The sequence below is a fragment of the Melopsittacus undulatus genome, chromosome 4, assembly GCF_012275295.1.
Source record: "Melopsittacus undulatus isolate bMelUnd1 chromosome 4, bMelUnd1.mat.Z, whole genome shotgun sequence".
Classification (NCBI taxonomy): domain Eukaryota; kingdom Metazoa; phylum Chordata; class Aves; order Psittaciformes; family Psittaculidae; genus Melopsittacus; species Melopsittacus undulatus.
Window position 1 is genome coordinate 96731847 of NC_047530.1, and position 13108 is coordinate 96744954.

General features: G+C 52.8%; 1 protein-coding gene across 2 annotated transcripts; it reads left to right on the forward strand.

The window, feature by feature from the left end:
• The first annotated feature begins 806 nt into the window (after nucleotides 1-806).
• Nucleotides 807-12689, forward strand: CPN1 (carboxypeptidase N subunit 1). Of its 2 annotated transcripts, XM_005144067.3 has the most exons (9): nucleotides 808-1352; nucleotides 4337-4533; nucleotides 5202-5357; nucleotides 5761-5943; nucleotides 7427-7538; nucleotides 7966-8105; nucleotides 8415-8514; nucleotides 10465-10583; nucleotides 12426-12689. In XM_005144067.3, exons 1-9 carry the CDS (start codon nucleotides 1130-1132, stop codon nucleotides 12552-12554), a joined length of 1359 nt encoding a protein of 452 aa, XP_005144124.2. In that variant the 5' UTR covers nucleotides 808-1129; the 3' UTR covers nucleotides 12555-12689. The 2 variants fall into 2 exon arrangements, with proteins under 2 accessions (XP_030900557.2, XP_005144124.2); XM_031044697.2 differs by lacking the exon at nucleotides 8415-8514 and having other exon boundaries at nucleotides 807-1352; nucleotides 12426-12560.
• The last annotated feature ends 419 nt before the right edge of the window (nucleotides 12690-13108 follow it).

Consider the following 13108-nt stretch of genomic DNA (forward strand, 5'->3'; position numbering starts at 1 on the left):
TTGTGCTCATGTTTGGGTTCTGTGTCAGGGATGTCCTAATACAGATGTTTTCCAGAGTCACTAAGCTGCTGGAGTTGTAGCCCCAAGGGGTAAGACTGCAGAGCAAGGCTGCCCCTGAGAGGAGCACAGGGACCTCGAGGTGACTCTGCTCACGGGGGAAAGGGTGTACAGAGCGATGGAGAGGAACAAGCTTCCCCCACATCCAGAAACAGCCTGCAATTTCTTAACAGAGACAGTAGAGCATTTTCATCTGCCCTTAGGCTGTTGAGCTCTCTTCTGCTATAGCTGTCCAGTGCCTGTTGGAGCTCAGTATCCCAGCACACAGCAGGGTGAGACCAGACCTCCGAGCAGAGCTCTCCGTTCTGGAACCTGCGCAGCAGACAATTTCTGCCTCAAAACCCTACGTTGCCCTATCCTCCCCCTGCAACGTACTGGCTCGGCTGCTCGGGTAGGCAGCTGTGGGGAGGGCGATGCTGTCCCTGCCTCCCCTTACCCCAGAGAAGCGGCACTGCCTGGGCCGAGGAGCCGGCGGCGATGCCTCCCTCTGCTTCCCCAGGAGATGGGGCAGATGAGCAGGCGCGGCTCGGAGCTGGCGTCCGGGACCCGGGGAGGAGCGGCGGGACCTGCCAGCGCCGGGCAGGGCTGCGGAGCCGTGCGGTCACCGGGGCCGCCCCGCCGCCACCGTCACCCCGCTCGGGTCGGGTCCCACGGAAGGGCTCGGAGACGGGCATCCCCCACCCGCCGCCCACCCTCCCCTCTCCCCCGCCCCGCCGCTTGCCCGGCTCTTGGCAGCCCCAGCGCCCTCCGCAGCCAGTTTCCAGCCCTGCGCTTCTTCTGCAGTGACAGCCAGCGGCTGCGGGGCCTGTTTACTGTCCGGTTAATAAGTGAGCTGGAGCCGGGCGGGAAACTCCTCCGACGGCGGAGAGCGGGCTCGGCGGCGGGCGGGCGGGGGGAGCATTCCTGTGCCGCGGGGCCCCGGCGAGCCCCGCTCCCGCCGCCCCCCGCCCGCAGGTGCAGGGGGCTGGCACTCGGGAACTGGAAAGAGCTGGTTGGAGTTTGCACTTTAAGCTGCCGGCTGGGAAGGAGCCGGGGGCCCGGAGCTGGTGCGGGCGCGCAGCGCCACGGGAGGATGGCTCGGTGGCTGCGGTCCCTCGTGGGAGCGCTGCTCCTGCTCGAGGGGGCGGCCACCCTCAGCTTCCTCCACCATCGCTATGAGGAGATGGTGCAGGCCCTGTTCCACGTGCAGAGCCAGTGCCCCTACATCACCCGCATCTACAGCATCGGCCGCAGCGTCGAGGGCCGACACCTCTACGTGCTGGAGTTCAGTGACTACCCAGGCATCCACGAGCCTCGTAAGTATGGGGGGTTGGGGATGGTGGTTTGGAGAGGCCAGGCTTCATCACCATGCTCCCTGCCATGTGGCACTGTCAGGGGTATCTCGTTTTCGAGCCCATACTCCAGGCAATGTCAGGCGGTGCCAGCTTCAGCAGGGACCCCCAGCCAGTCCAAGGACACCCATGAAAAGCCCACATGCATGCACCATGCTTCCGTGAGCTGCAGTGTGGCGCAGGCGCGTACTTTGGACGGAGCTCTGGTTTTTCAGTGCAAGTTAACATGAGAACCCAGGCAAGTCCATCCCAGCACCCCACATGCCCTGCCATCCTCTCCCTCCCAAAACAGGGTTGTGCAGGCAGGGAGAGGCAGCACCCACCTTTCACCCTTCACTGCTGGACAGTGGCAGGAGGGAAGAGTGCAGCCTTTTCTCCTCCAGACCCCGAAGCAGGGGACATCGATTGAGGGACTACAGCAGAGTGGGTGCTGGTCTCATGCAGCCGCACCAGCCCTGCAGGCTGTGCAGCCCCTGTGACAGGCCACTCTCGGGGATCTCTGCCTGCTGCCACGTGGCCCTGCAGAGCCTTGGCAGCAGTAGCCCCTTGGGCTGCTGCCTGTGCAGCATGGAGACACGGCTGAGCCAGACCTTGCTGGCAGCCAGGTGCCTCTGGGGGACCTGAGGGGACCAGCCGACTCTCTGGGATGGGGCTGTGCACATAAGACTCCTGTGCTTCCCCACCTTGTGCCCCTGGGCCTCAGATGCAGACAGGGCTCTGCCTACTTTTTGCAGGATCCTTTGCTTTTTCAGATCCTGGCTGGTGTGGTTAAAAGCAGGGGCTGACAAGTCCAGGCAGCCATGTCACATGGAAAACTGCCAGCATCACTGCAAGGGTGAGCAGGACCCATATCTACGCCACACACAGTGGAGCAGCCCCCCAATCTCCCCAGCACCCCATGCTTAGCAGCAGCTTGCCCAAAGACACACTGCACCGGGGGCACCCTGCTCCCCTCACGGCAGCCCAGAGTATCACCTTCAGGGATGCCAGGAGGTGGGATGGGAGGCTTCACACCCTGACCACCTCTGCACCAGCCCTGTTCCATAGAGGGAAACCTGCAAGGTGCTGAGGACACCTTGGGCACCTCTACAGTGCATCAGGGGCTGATTCAAAGCAAGGAGTGAGCAAAGGGCACTGGCAGTGCAATAGTGGATTTTAGACTTGCAGAACCACAGCAGAGCAGCTGGAAGTGCAGCAGGAGGTGATCGAGGTCTCCCCTGCCCCAGGTGGGCAGCATGGACCTGTGGCCTTCCTCAGAGCCTGGGCCACTCCCAGACTGGCACTTTCAGCTTGTAGCACGAAGACTTTAGGAAACTGTGGGTTCCCTTGAAGGCCACAGAAAGTAAGTCCAAAAAGCCAGCTAGAGTCAGTGGGCTTATGTGTAGTAATTAGGGCTGGTGTGTCCACATGGATAATGTTTAGGGGTCTGCATACTGGAAAAGGCTGACAAGTCCTGCTGCAGACTCGAACAAAGCAGAGAAGGAGAATCCCTGCTGAGAACTTATTTTTTTAAATAAAAACTGCACATATCCCCAGGACATTTTTATAGCTTTTATAATTGGATTATCTAATTAAATCAGTTTCATGTCCCTGAAATCTAACCAGGTCAAAACATGCTGCCCACCTGTGGTGTCCTGCGCTGAAGCAGGAAGATCAAAAGATATGGAAAAGCAAAATTTCTTGCCAAAATTCTAATTTGTTTTAGATCTATCTTCAACATGTCTGGATACAGTGTGTCCTCCCCTCACAGCAAAGGTGCATTTTGAAAGCAACAAATACCCAACATGGGGCTGTGGTGCCTTTTGCCCCATGGATCCTGACAGACACTCTATGTGGCAGCAAGGCTGCACACTGTCTCTGTGTCTGATCACTGCTGGTGGCCAGAAATCTCACAGTACAATGGGAGTCTCAAGCTCTGTCAAGCCAACATTTATAACAACATCCTATTTTCCCTGACCCTTTCATGTGAAAATCAGGCTCCCTTTCTAACTGAATTCCCCATGTCTCTTTCATCCTACCAGTGGTGATTCCAGCCTGCAATGGCACATTTTCTTTTCCTACAAGTAACTGCTTTAAAAGACCCCTCGGGAAAGCATAACCCATCCCTCATGTGTGCTGCCTCTCTTTCAGCAGAGCAGCGAGTCCTGCTCCGGACACTGCCTGCCTGTGGTCTCCAAGTCTGTATTTTGAGACCTCATTTTAGAAAAGACAGTGACAAGAGACCTCTCCGGTCATACTGGAGCTGCCTGAGGGACAGTTTGATTCAACCCAGCTGCTGAGGGTTTCTTCAGGCTCTTGTTCCTGTCCCTTCAGGGTGAGGAAGCCCCTAAGCCTTTTCCTTCGAGGTAGGTAGAGGGGATGGGGAGAGGAAACCACTGCTGCCTCCCACTAGCACAGGAGTCAGAGCTGGCGTCCACAGACAGAGGCAAGTTCTAGTGGAAGAGCATGGCTTACCCTGAGCCAGAGATTGATTTTATCCTGCAGGGTAATGAAAAGCTCCTTAAAGCACACAGAGCTAGGAATGTGCCATGTAGGTGAGGGGCACTGAGAGCAAACTGTGAAGGGCAGAGGTGGAAGAAATGTCCTCTTCCCTGCCACCCACTGCAGAGCTGGGAGGCCCTGGCAGCCCAGAGCAGCAGCAATACTGCCTGTGCTCCCTGGTCCCTATGTGCTGCCTCTTCCCAGCCTCTGACCAGACCAGCTGCAAGTACATCCTCTTGTGCTCTCCAAAGGCAAACAGAAAAGCCTGGGCTGTGGCAAGATGGAGGGGAGCCCATGTGGGCACTGTGCCACTCTCCCTCACTGCGGTTTGCATTTTCCAAGGGAAAGGGCCATTTCACAACATTTACTGGGGGTTCCTTGGGCTTGCATGTGCTCCTTGCAGTAGGAATTGACTCCCCCCCCCACCCCAGTCCTGGCTGATGGTGTCACTCTCTTGCTTTCTCCAGTGGAGCCGGAGTTCAAGTATGTTGGGAACATGCATGGGAATGAGGTGCTGGGCCGTGAGCTGCTGCTGCAGCTCTCAGAGTTCCTGTGCGAGGAGTACCGCCGGGGCAACGAACGGATCACCCGCCTCATCCACGACACACGCATCCACATCATGCCCTCCATGAACCCTGACGGGTACGAAGTGGCTGCCAAGCAGGTACCAGGCAGCGATCACGTCCTCCAGCCGGGTAGGGGCAGAAAGCCCTTCGAATCCCTGTGGGATCCCCTTCCTTCACTGTGGCTACAAGGAGAGGGCATCCTTGCTCTCCATGCCCTGCCAAGTATGTCCCACCCAGTCAGGGTCGCTGCTTCTCACTGCCCATGGCAAGGACTCTGTGTCCTGCCACAGGTAGCCCTGGCAGGTGATGAAGGAGGCTTCCTACACCTGACTTACTCTCCCAAGGAGTTCTTTGTTATGGGAGGGTCACTGTGAATTCCCTGCCCCAGGCTGGCGAAGTGGCAGCTGAATGCCACTGTCATGAGCAGGCAAAGACATGATGGATGGGACAGGGGAGAAGCCCTCTAGTCCTCCCTCTGAAGGCTTGTCCATGCTTTTGCACTGCTAGACCTCATGGAGGTATTTTATTCATGGCTCCTTCAGTTGAGGCAAGTTGAAATTATTTGGCTTGTGCCTTGCTCTGTCACCCTGGAAAATTAAGATACTGTTACTGACTTTCCCTGTCAGTACCAATACTATTTATTCTCCTGCCAGCAATAACATGCAAGTTATGACTCAAAGGCACTGGTGCATCATTATGATGGCCGGTCCCCACTGCCATAACACCCACCCTGTACTCACACCCGTGATGCACCTCTGCTCCACAGGGCCCAGACAGCAATGGATACTTGACAGGGAGGAACAACGCCAACGGAGTGGACTTGAATCGCAACTTCCCTGACCTCAACACATTCATGTACTACAGTGGGGAAATCAGTGGGCCAAATCACCACATTCCGCTGCCCGACAACTGGAAAAGCCAGGTACTGGTCTGAGATGTTGTGAGGGTCACAGCATCCTCTTAGAGGGGCTCAGCATGCAAGCAAATACACTGTCCTTTGGCTTGCACAGTGCTTGTCTCCTCCATGCTTTCTGTCCCCTATCCCAGCTCACACCTCTGCCAAGAGAGGCTGGCATCATGGCCAGCTTGGGGAGAAGGCTGAAATGCAGAGGGCAGCAGAAGTGGCACATGCTGGCTAATGCCTGTGCCTCAGGTTTTGATGCTGTGCTGAGAGGTGTAACAAGGTATTCACAGGAGGAACCTGCTCTGTATATCAGAGAATACAGGAAACTGCAAGGGCTGAAGGAGACACATTGCATGGAGCAGCAGCTAGCCCAGAGGTGGCTGAGCTCTTCTCCCTGTTCCCATCCCCCTTCTCCTCACAGGTGGAGCCAGAGACGCTGGCTGTGATCCAGTGGATCAGCAGCTACAACTTTGTGCTGTCGGCCAATCTGCACGGTGGAGCAGTGGTGGCAAATTACCCCTATGACAAGTCTCAGGACCAGCGGTTCAGGAGCCACCGGCGCACGGTCAACACTCCCACCCCTGATGACAAGTTGTTTCAGAAGGTGAGCATGGCCCTGGTGTGTGTGAGCATTCCTGCAGCCCTGCCAGGGTGCAGCACGCGAGAGCTGGCTGGGAGTCTCTGGTCACTGCCTCATGCAGGAGCTAAGCCAAGAAACGTGTTGGAAATAATCATTTGCAGACTACAGCATTTCTGCCAGCCACCAGCTCATGAGCCAGGTCCCACCACACGGACAAGTCAGTCTTAACCCTCGGGAGCCCTTTTCTTTGTGTCATGCTTGGTTTACCCATAACTCCAGTACCACCAGTGCCACCCCACTCTGCCAGAGCTGAAGCTGCAGCTTTGCTGCACCATCATAGCACACATATATTTAGGGTTTTTTCCTAGAGCAGTGGCAGGGTCTGGCTGGGGGTCTGCTGAGAGTAGCACAAGGGAGGTGAGTGCCCATCAGCAGGGGTTTGCATATGGTAAAGAATAAGTAGAAAAAAGAAAAGCACCAGGAGCAAAGGCAGACATCAGGGACTGTCTGGGTCTGTGTTGCTGATCTTGCTAGCACTAGCTGAAGCCTGTGGTTTTTATCCATTGTTAAATGTCCCAGAAAACAGTGCCTTCCGTCACTGCTTCCATTAGGAAATACCGGCACAAGAAAAAGCAAGTCTGCATTAGAACAGTTAATGAGAAAAATAAGACTGAGCTGGAGTTCAGCCTTCTCTGGAGGCTCAGGCTGTACCGGGGCTTGCCAGGACCTGCTGGGATCAGGGCTGTGCTCGGACCCAGATGTGAAGAGGCTGCAGTCTGGGGCCTAGGCTAATGATACCCACATAGCTTCATAAGTCAGAAATGTAGTGAAATAACTGCTGTCCTGCTGACAGAACGAGATTACTCCAGCATCTGAACTATACGAGGATATAGGGTTTGCATTAGAAAATGCGAACACCAGTCTCTTTTAAACTGTATCTTACACAGAGGACAGGCTTTAGATGCAGTGGCCCAATTTTAGCCCTGCCTTCATGTCTAAAAATAAGTAGCAATCTTAATAAGGGCAATAAACAAGCAGTTCCTAGAACCAGAAGTTGCCCAAACTATTTCCTAATCCAAATTCCCCTGATATATATGGTATTTGCATCAGAACTAATACTGGTTCATTTTCTTCACATACCTTCTCCCTCTGATAGTGCCATTTGCTGTGTGGGGGCCAGCTGAGTGCCCTTGCGTGGGCCCAGTGCCCTCCGCTCCCGCTTGTCTTTTAGGGAGTAGGGCAGAAGCTGTCTGAGCCATCAACAAGCCTCCAGCTCTCCAGATTTCTGTTCTTCCTCCTCCACCTTCATCTGCCTACATTTTATAGAGGTCCTGGCCACCTCCTGTTGTGTTTCACAGCAGTAAAATGCAGGAGCTGTCTCCTATCTGACTTCCCTCCAATGCTCCCCAGCAAAGCCTGTGCAGGAAGAAGGATGTTTTACCCAGAGCCAGGCAGGATCCCCAACTGCATGGGGCTGGAGAGGTGACCACAGCTGCTCTCTCTCTAGCTGGCCAAGACCTACTCATATGCCCATGGCTGGATGCACCGTGGCTGGAACTGTGGGGACTACTTTGCCGACGGCATCACGAATGGGGCATCCTGGTACTCACTCAGCAAAGGTAAGGGCTGAGCAGCCTAGCACCATCCACAGCAAGGTGTTGAGCTGAGAAGTGGTGAAGGGGTAGATGAGAAACCCCAGGAACCTAAGGATGGGTAGGGGAGGGGCTGTGATGATAGCACTGTGCCCATTCACTAGACACCATTCTGGTGTCTGCATCTCAGACAGGGAAATGGCTTGGGAAGATGGGAGGTGGCTTGGTAAAGAGCCACAGAAATAGCTGAGGGCTGCAGAGACCTGCTGTGTACTGCACAATGAAGAAAGCAGAAGGCTTTAGTCATGCTGTCATGGAGGAAGGAGGCTGCACCTGCGGAGTGAAGAGGAAGAGCTGAACAATTAACAGCTCTGGCTGAAGACAGACAGGGGCATGGGAGTGGAGAGGGAAAGTGGCCTTGCATTCCCCTGGCACACAGGCTTTTTTTTTCCAGGCATGCAGGACTTCAATTACCTCTACACCAACTGCTTTGAAATCACCCTGGAGTTGAGCTGCAATAAATTCCCCCCTGAAGAAGATCTGGAGCGGCAGTGGATGGCCAACCGAGAGGCTCTTGTTGCTTTCATTGAAGAGGTAAGGGGGCACACCAGAGACCTGCACATTTGTCCTGCAGGCCTCCATGGGCTCTGATGGTAGGAGACCAGTAGGCACCAGGGGTGGAAGGGAGGTGGCCATGGAGCTCACTGGGTGCTCTTATCGGTGGCCTTTGTGGAGGCTGTTGTGTCATAGACTGGCTCTGCTGGGGAGAACCAGGAGAGCCAAGGGTATGGGGAAAGGTAGGGTTGTCTCCAGGGCTATGCCTTCCTTCCATGTACCTCTACCAAAGGACCCTCTTGAACAAAGGGGGGTCCTTGACCCAGCAGTCTGTCTCCCTCCCTGCAGGTTCACCAGGGCATCAAAGGGATGGTGTCAGACGAGAACAACAATGGCATTGCAGGAGCAGTGATTTCTGTTCAGGGAATCAGCCATGATATCACCTCTGGTGGGTTGTCAGTCCCCTTGCATGCTCTTCCTTTTGGATACAGCTTCTTGGAGGCTACCTGGGTACGTGGGAGGATGTTAGCAGGCGAGGCTCTATGTGGGGTCAGCATGGTTTGCTCCCCAAAAACACTAGCTATGAGAAATGTGTCTGTGCATTCTGAACCAGAAGGGGCTTAGGAAAATGGGAAAGAAAGAGGTGCAAACTAAAAATGTAAACCTTATTGTAAAGGACTTCAGAAAGTAAGATCCTATTTTATCTGAGAGAGAGGAGAAAATGCATTTGTATATAACCAAAGACTGAAGGAATAATCTACTCAATTATTTATCTACACAGGACTAAATAGCTGATAGCAAAGGACACGATAGCAGAACAAGATGAAACACTGAAAGTTCAAGCCAGACAAATTTAGACGAGAATGAAGTGCCACTTGAGCTTATCCAAGTTGTAGTGGTTTCTCCTTTGCTGGCCTATTTTAACCTCCTTTTCATAAACACCCTTCTCCAACTGGACCAGACATTACAACTGGCTACAGAAAATAGCCAATATTCCAGCTCTTCAGAGGTCAGACTATGAAATCATCAAAACTCCTGTCCATAGGTCTATGACTCAGTAACACTAATATTTGGCACTTATTATGCCAGCCTACATAGGAAATGGGAGAGTGCAAGAGATCACAAAATCACATTGTGCTGGATTTAAGTTTGAAGGTATACCTATAAACAAGACAGAATCAGGGGTGCTGCCTGCAGGAGCCCTCTGGGTCTTCTGTCCAGCCTCCTGCTTGGAGAAGGATTTTCCCCAGAGTTGGCTCTGATCAGACATTGCTCCCTCCAGCTGATTCTCACTGATCCCCAAGGATGGAGATTTCACAGCCTTTCTGCTGTCCTGTGCCAGGGGTGCACCACCTGCACAGTGAAGCTGTGCTCCCTGGTTCACCCTGAAGCTCCCGAGCTGCCTTCTGTGGTTGGTGCCCTCTGTGTGTTGCCTGGTGCTATTCAGAGGAGTTTGGCCCCAGCACCTTCAAGCAGCTGTGGGCTGTGAGCAGATCCCCTGCACCTCCTCCCAGCCTGGCTGAGCCCACCTGGCTCCCCCAGCTCTCCTTGTGGGGCCTGAGTGTTCCCTGTGGGTCAGGAGCTTTGGTTCTCCCACATCTCTCTTGACCTGGGGGCACCAAAAATGGACACGGTTCCCAAGTGCAGCCTCCCTGGGACTGAACAGAGGGGGAAATCATTCCCTTTGACCTGCCAGCCACCTTCCCTGTTTTCCCTTGAAAGCCCCTGACTCATGTGTCTCAGTCCTACCAGTTAGCCCCACCTAAGCCAAAATAACACAAGCTGCCTCTTACAATTACTCAAATTTGCAAAACCCATCCAATTCCATAGATGGGAATATACTCAAATTGTCAATCCATAATGTGCTGTTGCCTCACTGTTGACTGTCCCCTGTCCCTAACCACACCAGTACACTGTGTGTCAAAGTGCTCCTCGGAGGTCCTTATACAGGGAGAATCGGGTAGCAGCTGAGCTGATGAGCAATTAAAACCCTGCTGATAATCCAAATGAGGCAAAAATGTATATGACAGGTATTATAGAATGTTATGTCAGACTGAAGCTGTGATTGTCCTTAGGTCTGCTGTCATCTGACTGGTTAGCTCTCAGATTTGTAGCCTCCGTGCATAGGCATGGCCAATGCTGCTGCATTGTCCCCTTTCATTTATTTTTGCACGTAGACTGACCTCTACGCCTTGGCATTAATGAGATATCACTTACAGTCTAACAATGTGAATCCAGCCTTGCAGTAGCCAGCAGATTTGGAAGTAAGGCAAAAATTTCCCTGGGTTTTGAAGGCTGCACATCCTCAAGGAAGTACACTTGACAAGACCTACTGGACTACCTTTTGCACTGCTCCTCATGCATCTTGAGTGCTTTCTCTTCTCATCTTGTGTTCCAGGTAATATGGGGGATTATTTCCGGCTGCTGCTGCCTGGCACTTACACTGTCACTGCCTCTGCAGAGGGGTACCAGCCCCAGACGATCACAACAACCGTAGGCCCAGCTGCACCTTCACTGGTGAGTCAGAATGCATAGTCATAAGGGTATCCCAAAATGTCTTCACCCCACGGAGAAAGAAATGTAGCAAATTATGTCTAGTGAGCAGTAGAGAAAGGAGATGGGATGAAGGGCATTTCCAGTGGCTACAGGGTGTCTGGCCGACACAGGGCTCTCCACAGCTCACAGAGAGGGACAGGGTGAAGGCAATAATGCCTTCTCAGTTCATTACTGAGGGTTCACAGCCTGCAGTGGGCTGCTGTGCCAGCTCCTGTGTCCTTTTGCCTGTTGGCCCTGGGGAGAGCCTCTGGCTGTCTGGAGCTCTTCAGCTCTTCTCCATCCTCTGTGTTCTTCAGGACATGATGATGTGGGGATAGCATCTGTTCCCCAAGGCTTTGCTATCCCTCTGGCTCTGTGGGTTTCAGTACTCTGCTGTCATCTCCATCCTGCCTGGGACAAAACACATTACCAGATTGTTAGCAACAGGCTGAAATCTGCCTTTCTTTCTGCCAAGAGCAACCAAGACAGGTGGGAACCTGGTGCAAAGAAAGAACAGCCAAGCACCTCTGGGAGAAGTGCTCTTGACACCATGTAGCACCTAAAGTGCCTTTCTTAGGGCAGACAGGACAACTAGAAATCAGTTATTAAAACAGTGGATGGTTATTCCTGCCCCTGCTGTGGTGTGGTGGCACCATGGATGCAGCCTTCTCTAAGGGCCAACAAGAACCCCATGATTGCAGCATCCTGGCACATCTTTTGCTTCACTGCATGTACATTGGTCAGGCTCTGCCATAAATACACTGCAGTGGTTCTCCCACCCTCCATCTCTTCATCCCACCCTACCAAGCCTCTGAAGTTCTTCCAGGGCTGCCCTTTTCCCAGGACTAGAAACCTTCTAATTTTCGTCTTAAATTTATTTATGGTCAGCTTATCCCTATTTGTTCTTATGCCAATGTTGTGCTTTAAATAGTTCCTCTTCTTCCCTGGTATTTATTCCCTGATGTATTTATAGAGAGCTGTCAAGCCCAGTCCCAGCCTTTGTTTTGCTAGGTTACACACCCAGCTCTTTGGTTTTCCTTTTTAAACAGATTTTCCTCTTATCATGTTACTGTAGAAGACTGGTTTGTCCTCTGATAGTCTGATTTTTGCAGATCTCCCCTCACAGCAGCCCCCTTGTCCCCATTTCCTTCTGCCCCTGCAGCACCTTCCCTACCCACTGTTCACCCCATTCCTCCCCTAGGAAGCCCACACAGCCCCATCCAGTTTCACCTTTCTGTGTGGCCTCCCCAGTCCATGTTTATCTCACGCTGTGTCCTGCATGCTCCTTATCTCCCTCTCTCACCTGTACCTGCTTGCATGGCTGTAATGGATGGAGGTTTCTTTCCTGGAATTTTTTGCTTGGGATGTACTGGAAGCACTGGTTGCTGAAAGACTGATTCAGCAGGATTCAGCTAACGAGATGCAACTGAAAAAGGGCTAAACCATCCTGTCTATTAAATATTCACAGCAATGCTATTTCTCTACTCTCTGGTGAGAAAAGATGAAGAAAGAGCATAGCTCAGTCTCTTGCCTTTCACAGCTCATCTTCCAAACAATCCTACGACATCACATTGCCACAGGAGCATCTCTCTGCATAAGAAATGTAGCCGATTGTTAGTACATTTTCCATGGGGGGAAAAGAATGTTTCCAGCTGATTTAAGAACTGAGTTCCCATTCTATCGTAACACTATCTGAGGCCCCTTACTGCTTATCTTGGCCCAAGAGTGAGCTCTTCGAAGGCTAGAGGCAGAGGCAGGTCCTGCAGAGCTCTGAGCCAGCAGAGCACACACACGGTGTAACAGTTAGTTTTGTTCTCTCTCCAGGTACATTTCCAGCTCAAACAAGATGTGGGGAGGAAGCCCCCGGAGCGTAAAAACCCAGGAACACGCATGAACAAAGCCCTCCACAAGAAGGTAGTGCCAAGAGCCACCCGCCGGGGGACCCGAAGATGAGGACAGCTCACTTGGCTGAGAGCTGGGGAAGCCATTTACACGAGGCCTGGCTGATGACTCCAGCCGGTGAACTTTCCAACAGTCCAGCATGAAACTAGCTCAAATGATTAGGTTATTAAACAAGGAAATATTTAATCCCTGAGGAAGTCGTGAAGTCATTCAAAACAAAATGTGCCTGCACTGTGGTTCCCTGGGAAGTGTGTAGCTGCTGAGCTCTTTTCCGGCACTTGCTCCATTTCAGAAAGCTGTGCTCCCTTCACTCCCAAACTTAGTTGCTACAGCCCATGTGAGATGCCCAGAATCTAGTGTATACCAGAGAGAATGAATCCAGGCCCTTGTCTTTGATTGCTGTACTCACAAGCTGGGCATGTGAGTTCTGGCACTAGCCCTTGTGTGCCAGTGCCATGCTTCTCCCTCAGGTAACAATGTTTGCAGCCTGTAGACCCTGAAGTTATGGAGAAGCCAGTTTTAAAGCAGTCAGTGATGTGACCAGCTCTGAATACAGTTTGTCCCACCCATAGCACAGCTATCACTGCTTGGTAATGCCACTAGTA